Raw genomic sequence first — 17,813 nt, 5'->3', positions numbered from 1 at the left:
TAATTATGTTTGTAAAATTGATTACATCGAAATTTTCTCTACTTTATTGATAGGTTATTAGGTATGGAGATAATAATATAGCTTGGTTATCTAATGGAAATAATAAATTTTAAATCTATTTATATATTTATTTTTGAAAAAAGTAGCAGAAATAAAGATGTAATAAAACGGGTAATAAGGAGTTTTCAAATGTGTATTTTTAGTTTGTATATTAGTAAAACTATATAATATTATATAATCATAGCTGGGCACCGTTAATCAAATAGTTAACTTCGTTAATCGTTAATCCATTAATAAAAAAGTTAGCTTCGTTAAACGTTAAAGCGTTGCATTTCGGATGAATTAACGCAAGTTAACGTTAATCGTTAATCCGTTAATATGTGTAATATGACCTTGTTATGACTTATTTTGTATGTACACTAACACAATTATATTATCATTGTGTCATACTACATTTACACTCAGCCCTGTTGGACAGGGAAGTGGGGAGGGAAGTGGGCAGCGTGAATATGTAAATAGGTGACTCGCGCTGCCACTGCTCATGCCGCTGTCATTGCCCGGCGCTCCCTCGAGTGTCGGTTTTTCGGGCGGAAGTCAAAGGACGGGCAGCGCGAGCGCGAGTGAGTGTTTACATTCAGCTCTCTTGCTCATATATCTCGCTTTTTTAAAATAGACTATACGTACTACACGAAAAGATACACAATTTTTTGTGACTGGTCAATGCGCCAACTTAAAATAATGGACTAAACATGTAGAATTTGTAGTAATAGGTAGTTACGGTGTTCTATTTCTATGAATTTCCCTCATCCACAATTTCCTTTTACTACGACGACGGCGTCTTCGATTCGTTCGATCGTTTTGATTTATTTTTAAAATATGCATATAGTTATATATACTCAGCAGACATAATGCTGTCGCCGCAACAGTTTCGATATCCGCCATCGTTGCGAGTCGTTACGTAAAAGAGTATGAGGGCTGAGTTTGACCACCCACTCGCCTCTATAATGCCGCAAAAGTATTTGAGGCAATATTTCCGACAGCGGCAGGAGCAGTGGCAAGGGCTGAGTAAACGTGCCATTAGTGTATATATACAAAACCTGTTGGTTTAGGTTCTGGAAGTTAACAGGTTAGGGACAAAATAAAATAATTTTATAATTATTGTATTCTACCTAACTAAATTACACTGCACTCTTCTTTCAACATGCAAATGATTTATAATAACAATATACAAATCACTATTAACTCTATTAGCACCGGCGCTGTGTAATGAAATGATTAAACGAAACAAATCTCTTCTCACTCGCACGCGGCTGAAAATGTATCTAGTATTGTTTTTGTTTCACTCGCTGTTTTGCCGTGCCGCGGCGCCGCGTTGCCCACCCGCCCGGCAATAGTCGTTTCATACTATTACTGTCTGAACCTGAGAATGCCGCATCCTTCTCTAACAACGTCATTTCACGTTTGTTAGAGTAGGACGCAACATTCTCGTACGATTGTTTGAGTCTCAAAATGGTTTCGTGGTACGGGCTCTGTTTTCGCGCCGCGCCGCGGTGCCGTGCGGTAAATAGTAAGCATTGGATTAACGATTAACGGACTTCTGCATATTAACGGAAGTTAACGAGTCCGTTAATATTTTTAAAAGTTAACTTAAAAGTTAATCCGATAATCAAAATGTTATCTTCATTAATTAACGATTAACGGATTAACGAGTTAATGCGTTAATATAATATACCTCCACCTATATAATGTCTTCATACCTGCATGCTCAGACTGCTTGAAAACTCACACTTTCGTACTATATAAACATAAAATATAATATAATTTTCTATGACAGTCAAAATATGACGAAATATAGATAGATTTATTATCTTATTGTTATTTGAATAAATATTCTTAAAAAAACTGTTTTAATTTCAACCAACTTGACGAGAAAGAAAGAAAATTAAGCTCTTGTAGAAAACATTACTCCATTTAAAGATATTATATAGACAATGTGGACAGATTGAAGTTAATATCACATGGTATAAAACAATACCGCTATAAATAAAATAAAATATTATAATAAACCTATTTTATACCTTGTCATATACTTTTAAGATCAGTCTAACATTCGTTAAAATTTACATCTTTATAAGTATTAACATTTTGGTTTTAAGGCTAAGCCTGTTAGGCTCTGTTGTATTTTATCTGAAGTTTTATATTCAAACAAAATATTAAGTTTGTATCAATTAATTTTGTGAGAATTAAATACTTAAGTACTTACTGAAAATAAGTAAAAAAAATGCTCCATTTATACTTAAATGTTAAGTAAACACTGCTTAAATCTATAGACTAAAATGTTTTAGAAATAAGACCAGGTAATTTAAACACATTAGGACTAGAAATAAAAAACGAACGCCGAGTGTCCCGCGTTTTTTAAATTTTTCTTTAAACATACATTTTCTCACTAAATTCTAACATTAAAGAAAACACATAAGTCACAGTGATCCATTTAATAACTACCTTACATTAATTTCGTATTATAACGCGTTTTTACTCGCGATACAAAAACGCTTGCGATATGTAAATAACTCAAATTAAAAGTTATTGTAAAGCAAAAATATATCAAAATAACAAAGGTATAAAGTAGGTAAATATAAAAGGAATAAACAGTAACAGTTTCCTTCAGATATAATATTTGAATAAAACATTTGATAAAAAATTCAATTACAAATCTCTAACCTAATAGTATTTCTGTGTATCAAAGTAAGTAGTTCTATTTTGAAAATTAATACGAACTTGATGACTAGAATATAACATGATAGGAAGTTAAAAGTTATTTATCAATTTGTAAATTGAGGCAAATATGTTACGAGCATCAAAGAGTTCTGCATGTTGCTCACAGACTTTAGGTTATTTTATGTTATCATAAAAGGGTTTTCTTAAGTAATTATTATATTAACTTAGTGAATTTATTAAAAATTTAAGAACTAAAACTCATTATGTGTGCTTATAATTTAAGAGCACATAAGTACACCAGTCGCCTGACACTCAGTGATTATGACATTGTTCATTATACAACAATTAATTATTATTAATAATGACCTAATACAAATAACATCTATATTATCTACATTTACTAAATCGAAGTCTTAATTTATTTGGTGTAAAGATCCGTCTTAGCTTAGGTTATAATCAATCAATTTTGATTAGTTTCAATTTCAGTATTTCATATCACACACTTGTAAATAATAAGCATATTATAAATCCCTAAAACAATCGTTAAATTAGATACTGTTTTTATTATTTCACGTTAAGTTTTAAAAATAATTAGAGAAAAACAAAAATAAACATAACACGCAATAATAATAAATATATAGTGTAGTATTCAAATTATTAAACGCATTTTATTTATTTAGGTAGTTTTACCTGTTTTAGTATAATTTTGTTACTTCACTGGTAACACTTGTGGTAGTTTATTTTTTTAAACGGGACGAATTACAGCGCCTGATACACGGTTTAAAACGGCGGTTTAAAATTGAAGTTTGGAACCGTGATGTAGATAGTTGTTTTATGCCAAATTTAGTTTGACCTTGAAACGCCTTTGGTAGCGAGGCCTGCGTTTGAAACCACTGGTAGAAGGGTTGGTTTGCAACTTGTTTGCAACCGTCTACGTAACCTAACCTAACCTCGCAAACGACAGTCTCGATGCCAAGTAATTTGTATACTGTGCTCGATTCAGCAGCGATAGCAGGCAGACGGCGACGTTCGCAAAATGGCGAGAAAAAATAAAGAACGAGAATTATATTAAGTTATTAAGTACAGTTACAGAACTTCTCGAGCTGTAGCTGCCCTGCCTTTGGGACTTAACATTTTTATTTTAAGTCCTAATCCCAAAAATATTATGTATAGTCTGTCAAGAAAGTGAAGAAATTAAAAAGTGGCAACATCCTAGTGTCATTCCTTTCAAATCAATCAAACTACGATGTTGCCACTTTTTAATTTCTGCACTTTCTTGACCGACTATACGTATTACATTACTACTGAAGTTTATGTTCTTCATTTAAACTTCGGATGTTTCCGTATCTCTTCGGCCCATCCTGCCCCGGGGCAGTTCAGATGCCGAAAACGATATTATAAGAAAAAAGGGATGACAATACGATGTTGCCACTTTTTAATTTCTTCACTTTCTTGACGGACTATATGTATAGTCTGTCAAAAAAGTCATGACAGGCGGGAAATTTTATAAATAAAATAAAATATATGAGAATTTTATTAATTCGAGATAAAAATATGCAAGGTGACAATATTTAAAATGTAATAAGCGTTCTCTGTGAAAATACAAAGAAAAAAATACTCCTTTTATGCGTGATTACGTTTAGAAAATTTTCCCGCCTGTCATGACTTTCTTGACAGTCTATATGTTATAAAGATAGTTTCTATGGTTTCTTATCCTTATTTTCAATGAGTTTCTAAAATACAAAGAATATCATTGCTTATTTTGCTCACCGCCCACTTTGAGAACATGTTTTTTTCTAGAGCCCCCCATTTTAATTATTATTATTATTAAAAGTTAAAAGCTTTTATTTAACTTACTCTGTATGTATGTAAGTATGTATGTTACGGTGGAATTTTGAAACTCAATTTTAAGGTAGATATTTAACCGATTGAGCTGAAATTTTACATACGCGTTTATTTTGAATGACCATGCACGATATGGTATGTGACATCACTCTAAATCCAATATGGCCGACCATCCAAGATGGTGAAATAATAATTTTCTATTCAGTCCTACAATATGTATATTAAATGAAAGAGCTTTTTGAGAGTAAATCGAAAACGAATGTAATTTCATTCTACATCCAACATGGCGGCTCATCCAAGATAGGGGAATAGTTATTTTTAATGCACTTCTGCAATATTTGATAAATTTATTAAAATAAAAATAAAATATCAATTTACTCAGTTATATAGGTAGTTAAATAAATTGGTACTAGTTTATTTACAAATCGCGCGACAAGCTTTTATTATCATGCAAATTGTATACTTAATATACTTATTGAGGATTATAACTTCATAGTTAAAAATTTTAAGGAGAAATTTATTTTCTTCTTTTAAGACTATTTAAATAAAAGATTTTTTTCAAAAAGTTTTTTGTTTATAATTTTTTTTTTTTACTTACCATCGGTTGCGTATTTAAAACAGCTATAATTGCCACGATTATAATTAATCGTAAGATATTATAATATTATAGTCGTAAGATATTATAATATTACCCCTATCCTATTTCTGAGTTTAAAATGAAGAATGAAAGAAGAATGTTTCAATGGGAGTAATTAAAACGCATGCTTACTGCTTAGTGACATTGAGCAATATTTTGCATACCTATATAATACGTGCACACGTGATGAAAATGATTACAATACTTACCTACAATAACAAAAATTAAACGATATTAATTTTTAATTTACTTTAGTACGTGATTAGCGTGTATCTTTGCCTTTAAAGACTATATTTTTTAATCTACCCACGCCCCATTTGCGCCATCTCAATGCCCTCTAATTTTCTCTTAGTCTTCTACTGCCCCCCCGAAAGTCTCAAACGCCCACAGGGGAGCGTTATCGCCCACGTTGAGAACCTATCGTCTATAAGGTACATACTTATTTATAATATGAGCTAAGATCTTCGATCAAATATGCTAAGATGCCTGATTTAAATAAGTAAATAAATAAATAAGTACTTACTTAAATTAAAAATGCGAGTCGTACAAAAACTCAATTTCTGCTGGACGATCCAGTGATGTTCTTAAACATCTTTTAATTATTACGATTTACGAGTTTTTGACATTCTTGGAGAAAAAAAGTATGTGTACGGTGTACCTATTGTATGTATGCAATTTAGTATGTACTTATGACAATAATTGACAAGACGTATATATATCTGGGGGCACGGGAGTGCCCCCGCCAAGATGAGCCAAGCGAAGCGCGCAAGGGCACTACCTACCTTTTCTCGAAACGTTTCGTCGTATTTTTGAACCCTCGTAACTTTGGTTTCAATAATGCCAATATATATACAGTGGATTTCGTTAGTAACGACTTCGGTTGTAACGTCATTTTGCTTATAGCGACGCCAAACTTACGCCCCTTGAATTTAAAGCATACTTTCGCAAGAGAGCAATTCTTTCGGAAATAGCGACTTCGGATGTAGCGACGATTTCAGGTGTAGCGACTTTTTTTATGAACCCTTTATGACCGGTTCCTAGAAATCCCATGCGGACATTGCGACTCAGTCGACAAAGGCGCAAAGACGCGTTAATAAAACAATGGTTTTATTAACGCGTCTTTAACACATCTGTGAACGTAAAGGATGAGAAAGCGTAATGAAGCTTTCTCATCCTTTACGTTCACAGATGTTCAAACAAATGTTAAGCATGTTTCTTTAACTTGTGAATATGGCTCCTAGACGTAAATTTACAACCAATTATTACAATTATTATCAGCGTAAGCAATCGTTGTGGATTGGAAAAATTATATGAATATTGACATATGTGAAGTGAAGGCTAAATTAATTTCGATTTAGAAGGAATTGTGAAAATAGAATACATATTATTGTATTTGTTTTTTTATTATTTCGGATATTGAGACTTCTGGATATAGCGACGACATTAACATGGTCCCTTCGGCGTCGTTACATCCGAAATATATATATATATATATATATATATATATATATATATATAGATATATATATATATATATATATATATATATATATATATATATATATATATATATATATATATTTAAGACTTCTGCAATATGGGTATAACATTAACAACTATATGAAACTGTTCGTGTAAGCTATATCGCGATGTAGACGACCAGCAGCGACATCTATTATTATCAAAAGGAAAAAATTGCAAAAAATCACGTTTGTTGTATGAGAGCCCCCCAAAATATTCATTTTATTTTGTTTTGAGTATTTGTTGAGAGCGGCAACAGAAATATTTCATCGATGAAAATTTCAACTCTCAAGCTTCTACCGTTCTGAGATACATCCAAGAGACAGATAGACAGACAGATAAACAGAGACAGCCGCACGAGAAGAATCTAAAAATTCTTCTCGTGCGGCTGACACATTATATTATTATCAAATATTTTGCCGCGCTTTAGTGTAAAGTTAAGGTTTTTAGATATAGGGCTGAGTATGTAAGGTTAGAAACTTGGCTCTACCTGAGATCTCACTACTTTTTGACAGGATGAACTTAATATTACGTTCTCATCTTGGCAACATTTTTACATGAAAATGTTTTTGGTGGGATATAAGCCGTTTTAAACCGTGTACTGTATTAAGCGCTTAAATAATGCAAAGTGTGCAAGTTTTAAAAATAATTTGTTTGAAGTATAAATTGTTAAAGTTTTGAATTGAAAGTATTTCAAAATATATTAACGTTATACTTTTTCTTTATTTTGATCTTTTACTTTGTCCATCACACAGATACATAAATTATTTATACTTACGAGCAGTAATAAACAGCATCAATACGTACACAACCAGTGCAATATTAAATAATTTCTTACATTTTCGTGAATGAACTGATGATGATTACTAAATGCGAGTCAAATGCCTTATGCAATTCCATCCTCACAAGAGATCCGAACTCCGAAGTTAAGCTAGAAAATTGGCGCGATTTAAGGTCAAACTTGTGAACCATCAGCCCTTAGAATACCTTGAGAGCCGAGAGAATGTCTAATGTCTAAAACAACTTGATCTTACATTTAGCCAATGCTATATTATGATCCGAAAGAATTTCTGAGAGCAGCACTTACATGGTGAAATGAAAATTGAGAAATCGAGTGTCGTTGTTCGATTTTAAAATCTATATTGTATATGACAGTGGACGCTGTTAAGCATTCGTGTACTAGCCCACACAAAAATTACGTATTGAGTTATGAATGCAGTTATGTTCTGTAGATGATTTAAACCAAGACTGCATTCAAAATTTAACAACAAAAAAATGTGGGTTAGGACACTAATGCTAAACAGCGACCATTATTTATTGTAATAGCGCAGAGTTCTAATTTTAGTAGATTATTGTAAATTTTCTCCGAGTTACAGATCCGGATCATAATATTAAATATTATTATTAATTATTATATCAGCCTAAAGTCTTCAGCAAAGTCTCGACCCTCGCGTTTATCGACGAAACGAGAGTTAGAAAATCTATTGCAAAGCGGCAATATTATTTCAACCGATGGATCTACTTTTTTCTAGTCTGTGCTTCCTAGTAAATCAGTCTAGGTTTAATAACTTTGCCACTCTCGAATATGAAATAAAACAGTGTAGGAGTCAGCTGGGCTAGTACTTGCGTGGACGAGCCCCCGTAGACAAGTGGCAAAATGCTAACGGTAACGCTAGCGCTACAAAATGTATGGATTTGACATTAGTATTCGCTAGCGAAGCGACGACTTATGTCAAATCGCATACATTTTGTAGCGCTAGCGTTAGCGTTAGCGCTTTGCCACTTGTCTACAGGCCCAGGAACTTTTGAAAGGGATCTTTGTCGTGTTAGGTTTAGCCTGTAAGCCTACAACGTAGCCGTTTTGAGACTCAAACAATCGGATGAGAATGCCGCATCCTGCTCTAACAACATAATTTTGTCGTTTATTAGAGTAGGACGCGGTATTCTCGTACGATTGTTTGAGTCTCAAAACGGCTTCGTTGAACGGCCCACTTCAATATTCCTAAGCTGATTGAAGACGCATCAAGACGTAATGCTTCATGGCAATCTTAAATGTCTATCATAAGTCATAACGTTTCTTGTGTTCGGCCACTTGTTGCCCACCACTGCAGCTGCGCATTGGGGTTATTTTTATGAAGCTTACATATATCCATCAGTGGAACGCAAATTGTCAAGGAATAAGCTGTATTGACCTAAGGTAAGGACATCGGGATCAAACAGTGTTGACCAAGCCGGGCTCATCGGGAATTTATCGGAAGTATTTCAGCGCAGATACAAGCAGGAACTTCTCTATAAACAGGTCCGAGTCCAGCGCAGCAATGTGGGCAGCGCGGCCGACGAGTGCGCTGGCGGTATGAGGGAGAGCGTGCTGTACGTCATATCGGACGACGGAGACGGAAGATGCGCGAGCCGCCAGCGGTGATACCATGTTGTGCACCTAAAAGAGACGGAGATATAATGAGAAGAAAGATATTATGAAAAAAACGGGGCAACTAGAAGCCGTATTTCCGTCAATATATTAAAAGGCAATTAAATACAAGGGGTGTATAACGCTGCCGCTGAAAAAAAAGCTATTTCATATAGTTCATACATCGACGGCCGCTACGTACAGTATCGAAACTGCAAAACCTTAACTTTACAGGGGAGCCATTTGAAGTTTGAAATCAGTTTTTAAAAAAATGTATGTAACTAAATTAAAAAATTATACATATACCTACATGGTTTTTACATTTAAAATTTATTTGGTTGGAGACTGGTTCATAATTTTTACTCATTTTCAAGATATTTCAGTTTCAATGTTGTACTACGACTTTAAAAAAGGCAGCTCTATCGAATGTGGCAATTCCGATTGTTTTCTAGGTCCATAAGAATTTACTAAGCCTTGTAAGTGGCAGATTTCATGATTTTCTACGCTAATTTCAACAAAGAATGCTACTTTCGATATAAGAAAATAACGTTTTTTTTTAGTATTATCAATATTTTTTGCTTACTTTCTTAAAGAAAAAAACACAAACATATCCATTTATTCATTTTTATTTATAAAAATGCACATTTGTAACTTAAAGAAACATACTTGACAAGTTATTTAGCATTTGTAAGTAATAAAAAAAAAAACAAAATATCAAAACTAAAAACATATAGACTTTCTAAAAAACAAAATTAACAAATTACTTAGCTTTTGCTATGTAAAAACAACATATCAATACTTAAAAAAATAAAGCCTTTCTGAAAATGTAATCAAATTACCTAATTATCGTATGAAATTAAAGTTGTGAGATCTTTTATTTTACTTATTAATATTATGATATTCTGGAAATTTAAAGAAAAATAATAATCTTACATAATACAAATCAGACTTAATAAATTCAGACTTGTGTTAAAAAGTATCAGTAATCTTCATCACTTTCGTGAACATCTTTACTAGGAAAGGGTCGTACTGGAAATGGATCGTACCTGGAAATAGGTAATACGGGGTAAGGGGTCAGTTTTCAGTAAAACCCCTTTAAATGTAATACTTTTAATATTATTTTCCTAACTAAATAATTACTCAGAAAATGCATGAAAAAGATTTCCCAAGCTGCTTTCTTGCGCGGCAAGGCTGAAAACTATCCTTTTTTTTTAAGATGATGTTTTCAGTTTTGATTTTAAAAGTAAAACATAATGCTTATAATTTAGCCCCAGCGTTATTTTTTAAAAATAATTTTATTATTTTCCCAGATAATAAACATAAATAGGTGATTTCCAATTTTATTGGCTTGTCGTCGACCTATTTTATTTAATATCTAGACCGATTTACAAAAACTTGATACTGGATTGGATTTTTATCTTTATCTACTCGTTTAATATAGTTGACTCTTGATAATATATGAATTTGTTGTACTAAGTTCTGTAGTTGAGTTTTTATGACACAGTTTAGGTCTGTCGTGGAGATTTTACCAATTTTGGTGTCATTTACGAAACGTTGTTTCTGCAAAATACCATTGATCCCTTAAGCATAAAAAATACCCCATTTACATCATTCAACCATACGTTAATCCGTTTAGGAGGTGGCTGTGGGCTGGATCGTACCAGTTTCCAGCCAGAAATGAAAGAAAACTGGTGTACTTAAATTATCCTACTTGTGGCAATAGTATCATGTTGTTATTTTGAGTATCGGTAGAGTTTTGGTTTGTTTATAATAATATTAAGTTAATGTGCACGTTGTTTTTTGTAGATTATTTTTCTCGCAAATTCCAATTTTGGTGGGTAAGAGGGTGTGTAAAACATTATTTTTACAACATACAAATGATTCTCAAAGCATAAAAAATACGCCATTCGCCAGTTGTCGTACCAGTTTCACGTAAATACCTAATCTCTAATTTTGGTGGAAGCAAAAATTTCCACCAAAATTATATAAAAAATGCTGCAAAGTTGTTGAAATCCACTCAGTTACAGGGTTAAGTCCAAATATATTTTTTAAGTTCTAATCTCTAGCTTTGGTAGAATATGTACTTGGATTATCGATTTTGTCATCATAGATTTCATTTAAAAACTTTCATTCATCGTTTGTGTAGTTGTCAAGAACTGGTGATTCTGAAAGAAAGAAAGACATAATATTATGATTAAACAACTTTTGATAACTAAAAACGATAGAAATTATGAAAACAAAAATTCGAATCTACGTATAAATACGTTGAAGGTTATAAGTGACGTAAAACACTATCGATAGTGGTAAATTCGATATTTTCTCAACACAGAAAAGTATCGAAAGTACCACTTTCAATATTTTATAACTTAAGTTAAACCACGTATATTATTGAAAGTGGTAGTTTCGATAGAATATATCTCATTTTTGAAGAGGAACAGTATTGAAACTGCTACTTTCAATAGTATACTATGTTCACCTCAAAATATTGCACGTGTACACAGTTTTTTGCAAATAATAGCAAAAGTTTTATTTAAAACTATCTACTCACAGTTGTTTTTATCTTTTACGCATAATGAAATACGAACTAATTAAGACAATATAAAATTACTTACCAGGCTTAGATTTTTCAATATTGCTTTCTACTGTTTTGCACAAATCTTTATTTGTTTTTGTAATTAAATTGACGAGATGTTTACCCCGATTATTAATCTTTATTATTTAAAACTTATAATTACGTAAAATTAACTTATATTAAACAATTACGAAATATGTCCTAGATTCGTCGCATCTCGTAGAAGACTGTCGATACTGGTAGATACATTCTGCGCTCGCGTCACACTTTATCGGAACACTATCGATTCTACCCGATACCATAGTTTTCTCGGCATATATATTGTACTTTCGATACTATTCGATTACAAAGTACTTGAAATAATTAAAATAATAAAATAAAATTTATACAGATAATGCACCGTCATTATATCTTTTTAAATATGTAATAAAACAAAAATGTAATTTTTGCAGATTCGATACTGTACGTAGCGGCCGTCGACATAGTCGTCATCTCAAGTGGCTGTTTTGTTCTAGAATCATTGAAGATAAGAAAATTAATTGTATAAAAATACAATTTCTGGTTGATACCGTTTGATACCTAATTAATGAGTCTGTAAAAAGTAGCTACATTAAAGAATCAAATAAAAAATATATAAGGATAGATGTGTTTCTACAGATATCTTACAATATCATTTCACATCATCAAACAAATATGGAGTAAACTTACCATTTCCCTATAAGCTTGTCCCAACAACGAAGTGTCTTTCGCAGCCGCCTTACAGAGCTCCAGTCTGGCAGAATGTAGCGGCACGTATCTGTCTTGGCCGGAGCCGCACAGCAGGATATGTTTGAACTGGTGCAGCTGACTCCTCTCGCTGAGCCGGTAGAGGAAGGACCGCCGAGGATCCGAAGCGTCCCGGAGAGATAATTGAAGGAGTGATCCGGATTTCTTCCATTTTTGCATGAACCACATCCCTGAAAAATTTTCAGAAATTAGACCACGTCTCGCACTTGTTTTAACTTTTCATACACAACCGTTGAACCCTTTTAGATTATTTGTTTCGCTTATGTTCTTAAACGAATAAAGACAGATAGTAGTTAGTATCAACACTTACCAGCATTAACAAGTCCACTGGAGTTATATAACGTTCCAAGATGAGGTCCACTGAGAGACAGGAAGGTGTGAAGTTTGCCGAGGAAAGGTTTCATTTGAGGTCTGGCAAGGGCAGATCTGATGATGATGGTGCCCAGAGAATGACCAACGAAGCTGATTCGCGCAGGTTCATTGGAGTTTTGTATGTGGGTCATTATCTCTTGGACGAGCCTGTAAAAAAAATCAAAAATGTTAGACAACTAATAACTATGTATATCAGGATTTCGTTTCAAGATATTATGTAAAAACAGTTATCTTTATGAAGGAAGGTTTATTTTGTTGTAATATATATATAATTTTTCTTACCTATCAGTCATCGTATCGAAATCTGAAAACGTGTCGCCTTGATTCCTCTCCGACATGAGAAAGTCCAGACGTGCACCAGGCAGACCCAGCTCTAGATATGTTTTCACCAAACGAAGATCAGCTGCATTGCCATCCAGTCCATGTACACAGATAATGAGGTGTAAACCTGAAAAATATAAAATGAAGAATATAACCTAAAATCCAATAGAATATCATTGCTAAAATCTCTAAATGCTTTCACAGCTAAGAATGTATGCCTTCGAGAATAACTAAGATTTATTTCTAAGATCTAACTAAGAAAATCTGTATATCAACTATCAAGGTTAGTTAGTAAGAATATTACCTTCAGGATTAAACATTCGATATTCATCGCTGATATGGAAATATGGTAGAGAGTTCTCTACTGGAGGGAAGTCAGAATATATTGCCCCAGGATACTTCACACTTTGTCTGAATTCATCTCTGCATTTTACGAACAGTCTTTCTGACTCTGCTAACCCGAATATACTGATGAAATTGCTTTGACGTTGTTCTGAAATTAGAATATTATTATTTGGCTTATTTATGAAGATGAAATCAAATGATAATTGTACTTTTAGAGCTACAGAAAATTCTTGTAAGTTCTCTTAAAAAGCAAAAAAGCGTTAACCTTTATTAGTTCCGTTTTCATTTCTGCTAGCAAGTTCGCCAGTGCTTTGGCTTTTATTTAAAGTTGTTCCTGAAGGTGTAGTGTTTGTGTTAATAGACTGTTGTGGCCTTAGCTTGCGTCTTTCCAAGATGCCTTCAAAAGAAATGTTAATTAGTTATGTAATAATGGAGGTTACAACGTGATAATAAATAAGCCGTGCAAACGAATTCAGTGAAATTGTCATAACTTACCTTCACAAACGTGATAAAGTGGATTATCTAGTTGCAGTGTTGTCGGTTGTTCAGCCTTTCGTGGAGTTTTTGATGGTGTGGAAGATTTACTACTTCTACGGCTCAATGCTGGTGACTTCGAAGGTGGATCCTGGAAATGCAAAAAGTATGTTCATTTTTAAAGAGGATTGTCTACTATTTGCGAAATAAAAATTAATTTTAAGTACCTTAAACTCATCAGGTGGTGTAGGTGCGTCACGGAACTGTTGTGGGGGAGGTAGGTGTTCGTATTCATTATCTGCAGCAAAATGGCTCAAGTCCACCTCAGATTTTGCCTTTCCTTGATATTTTTGAGCAGCAGCCTTTGGTCCTCCGGTCTTATGACTTTTGCACGAACGATCGACAGTTAAGCTTCGAATTTCGGCAGCTAAAAGCTTCTCTGTATATTCTATTTTATCTCTTAATTTAGTTTTATCAATTGGTTTTGTTTTTGCTGGAGCCGGGACTTTGGGTGGTATTTCTTTGCGAATATAAGGATGGAGGTTATCGCTTATGGTTTGTGACTTTTTCACAGTTCCGTTGGCTGTTTTGTTAACGGTGCTGTAAGTTTTTCCCTGTATTGCACTAAATGAGTTATGCCTTTGATTTATTTTTCCGGAGGGTTCCGAACACGGCCGGTAACAACTTGCGTTGCAAGTATCTGAATCACAACCAGCATCAATTCCGTTACTGTGCATTAATTTATTATATTCACATTGACTGTCTGTGCAGATGGAGTCACTGCAAATGGTACATTCTTCGCAAACTTCTTTGTCGCAACACTCTATCTCTTCATTGGGGTTTTGAGCGGCTTTAACAGCTAATTTTAATAATCGCTCCCTCAGCTGTTCACCATTCAATATAGTTCTTTTGAACTCACTTATCTTTTCTCCATCTTTCGTTTTTTCTTTTTTGATGTCACTGCCATTTTCAATAACTTTACTGGGCGCTTTTGTTGCCACCGTTTGGCTAGTAGAGGGGAAGTTTTGATTTATCTGGCTACCGTTGTCAGGAGATGATGGTCCTGAGCTACGCCCACTAGAAACCCAGCCACTTTGCTCACTTAAACTAGATGTTGAGCTAATGCTGCGTTTGTCTTCTTTATTCAAGAAATTCTCTGGGGGCAAAATTTTAAAGTCTTTGTCTCCAATATCTAATGGTGGCGATTCGAAAGCAGGTGGTGGTGCTAGATTTGGTAAAGATTCTGAACCAAAAGTATTATTTAGGTTGGGTTCTTCAATAATCGAAGCTGCACTTCTACAGTGCCTTAATTCTGATCCGTGATCGAGGCTGTAAGGCAGCGTACCTGATGTTTCAAGCCTTCTTAATTCATAAGGGATGCTTTCATTACTAGACGACGATGCAGCTTCAGACATGAGTTGCGTCATTTTCTCCGAGGGTTTGTGTTTTGAACGTTTTTCCGGCTTTCCACTAGATCTACCACTTTTTGGAGTATTAAAGCCTGATGACCTGGGAGTCATTTTACCAGATTTAGGCGTAGCGAGACCTGATCTAGGTGTCATTTTTCCTGACTTTGGCGTAATTTTACCGGATTTGGGTATTCCTTTGTCCGATTTGGGTGTGCTTCGATCCGACTTTGGTGTTTGTCGATCTGATTTACTATCTCTCGATCGAATGGAATGATGACTGCTTAAAGAATCACGACTTGAATTAATTTTGGCATTTTCTTTGTTGCCATGGGTATTTAATTTAGATTCCCTGGAATGAATTTTCTTGTGCCTCACTGAGGGTAACGTCGAATGAGGTGTCGATGGTGGTGTCTTCGAATAATTAGACTTAGAAGTACCATCACTGCTCCTATCCAACGTCATAACAAAACCACTATCGTCACTGCTTTTACTCGATTTCTTTTGATAATTTTGTATCAGACTACCAGTATTAAAATCATAACTCCAGTCTCCTTTCTGAAGATAGTAATTTAGTTCGTGTCTCAGTTGATTTCGAGCCGCTTCAATATCAATTTGTTGGGTATCGACATTTTGGAACACATGTGTAGAATTAGATCTATGAACCTGTCTACTAGATACTAAATTATTTTGATCAGTCACTTGAGTTTTTCCGCTAACAGGAGGATAAGAATTTCGTGGAGGCAACATAGGACGGGGTAAATTTACACTGTAGCCTCTTTGGAATTCTAAGGGATTCCGAATAATATTATTTACTTGCATATTATTACCCTGATTACCGAATGTGTAACCATAAATTTGATTCAGATTCCCTTTCATGCTTCCGTCGTACTTATAGCCTACGTTTTGAAACACTTCATTGTTCATTCCGTGCATGTTCTGATTGTGATTGCATGGGTTCTTATATTTTTCCCTGAACTCGTTTATATTGCGTCTATAATCATCGCCTTTGGTAGCACAACGAGTCGTCGTACTCGTCGGATACGACGTAGTCGTGACGCTGCGGGGTAAGGTTGTGGGTTTGGGTTGCTGAGGAGGTAAGTACTGCTTTGGGTAGTTAACTGATGCATTCGAACCATTTCTGGAGTTTTTCATTGAAGCTTGAACACTAAGCGGGGTCATCTGTGAAACTCTCAGTTGATCTAGCGACTTGCTGTGTCTTGCGGGCAAAGTACTTACGCCACTAGTAATTTTATGTTTTTGCGTAAACACTTCATTGGGGTCTGACTGTTCCTGTCCTAGCTGTGATACGTTTATAGAACTTTTTGCAGTATTAATATCTAAAAGAGTCGAGGCTGAATATCTTGATAGCTGCTGTCCTTGCTGTATAGAGCAAGATGGGAAAGCCTTGTTTGGGGGCAATTGAATTTCTGTTATTTGATTATTTTGAACAATGTATCTATTCCTCCCAGTCAGTTCTAATTGCTTGTTGTGAGGCTTTGTTAATTCAATGACGTTTTGTTTCACTACTGACCTTTTTGGAGACCCTCTATTAGATTTTTGGGGTGCTAATGTTAGCGTTGCTTGCACCACGTTTTGATTAGATTTCGGGGGATTATACTGCGGTTCAAGCACATCCATGATTGTTTTAGGCAATGATAGAGTAACTCTTGATGCTTCTGAAGAAGGTCTTCTAGAATCTACCATAGAACTCACACTACAGGCACAATCATCACCAAGCGGCTCGGAGCATAAAAATGGATCTAAAAAAAAAAAGGTTTACACAATTGGTTTAAATTGATTACATAATTTAGAAACGTATACTTAAATTTATTTTTATAAAGCAATTCGCTTACCACTTCCGGCTTTGCTTCCACCGGAATTTAAAAACGATCTTCGTCTTGCAAATTCGGCAGTGTCTTGATATCTGAAATAATAAAGAAGAGCTGTGTCACTATGATTTCTTCATTTAAATCATATTTATGATGCTCATAACTTAGTGTTTGTCATTAATAATAATATATGTATAATATCTTTTTGTTGAAGCCCTTAATTATCTTTATAAAACCCCACCTGTCCTCGAATATAATGGGCATGATATGCGGGTCGCCGTCGAGCGCGATACAGTGAACAGGTAAGGGCGGCAGCAGCGCCAGATATCTGGACCGACGCGCCACTTCGCCGACGCTCTGGTAGGACTGGTAGTTGCTGTCGTAGCAGCCGGCAAGCGAGTGCCGCGGGTTGTCCAGCACGAAGAAGCACTCGGCGAAACGTTTGATGCTGGAATTATATAAATTCATGTTACAAACTAAAGAGGGTTTGTTTATGTGAACAATTTTGGACAAATCGTAGATCGTTTTTAAATTAAAAAATCAAAAACCCGACTGCAAAAAATGTTAACTAAAAAGA

General features: G+C 34.4%; 1 protein-coding gene across 4 annotated transcripts in view; it reads right to left on the bottom strand.

Annotated features, from left to right (window-relative positions):
- Positions 1-8,664: 8,664 nt before the first annotated feature.
- LOC121738895 overlaps positions 8,665-17,813 on the bottom strand; it is a 34,872-nt gene continuing 25,723 nt past the window's right edge. For 2 of the 4 annotated variants that reach the window (XM_042131160.1, XM_042131162.1), the window contains 10 exons: positions 17,478-17,684; positions 17,261-17,331; positions 14,226-17,167; positions 14,020-14,149; positions 13,790-13,921; positions 13,484-13,672; positions 13,141-13,306; positions 12,797-13,005; positions 12,409-12,656; positions 8,665-9,158 (listed from right to left, as the gene is read on the bottom strand). In XM_042131160.1, the coding sequence (XP_041987094.1) occupies positions 8,970-9,158; positions 12,409-12,656; positions 12,797-13,005; positions 13,141-13,306; positions 13,484-13,672; positions 13,790-13,921; positions 14,020-14,149; positions 14,226-17,167; positions 17,261-17,331; positions 17,478-17,684 (4,483 nt within the window). In that variant the 3' untranslated portion in view covers positions 8,665-8,969. The remainder of the gene's footprint in view (positions 9,159-12,408; positions 12,657-12,796; positions 13,006-13,140; positions 13,307-13,483; positions 13,673-13,789; positions 13,922-14,019; positions 14,150-14,225; positions 17,168-17,260; positions 17,332-17,477; positions 17,685-17,813) is intronic. The other 2 variants (XM_042131161.1, XM_042131163.1) reach the window with 2 other exon arrangements.

The sequence above is a fragment of the Aricia agestis genome, chromosome Z, assembly GCF_905147365.1.
Source record: "Aricia agestis chromosome Z, ilAriAges1.1, whole genome shotgun sequence".
In the NCBI taxonomy this organism is placed as follows: Eukaryota; Metazoa; Arthropoda; class Insecta; order Lepidoptera; family Lycaenidae; genus Aricia; species Aricia agestis.
This window is presented reverse-complemented; position numbering and strand designations above follow the sequence as displayed.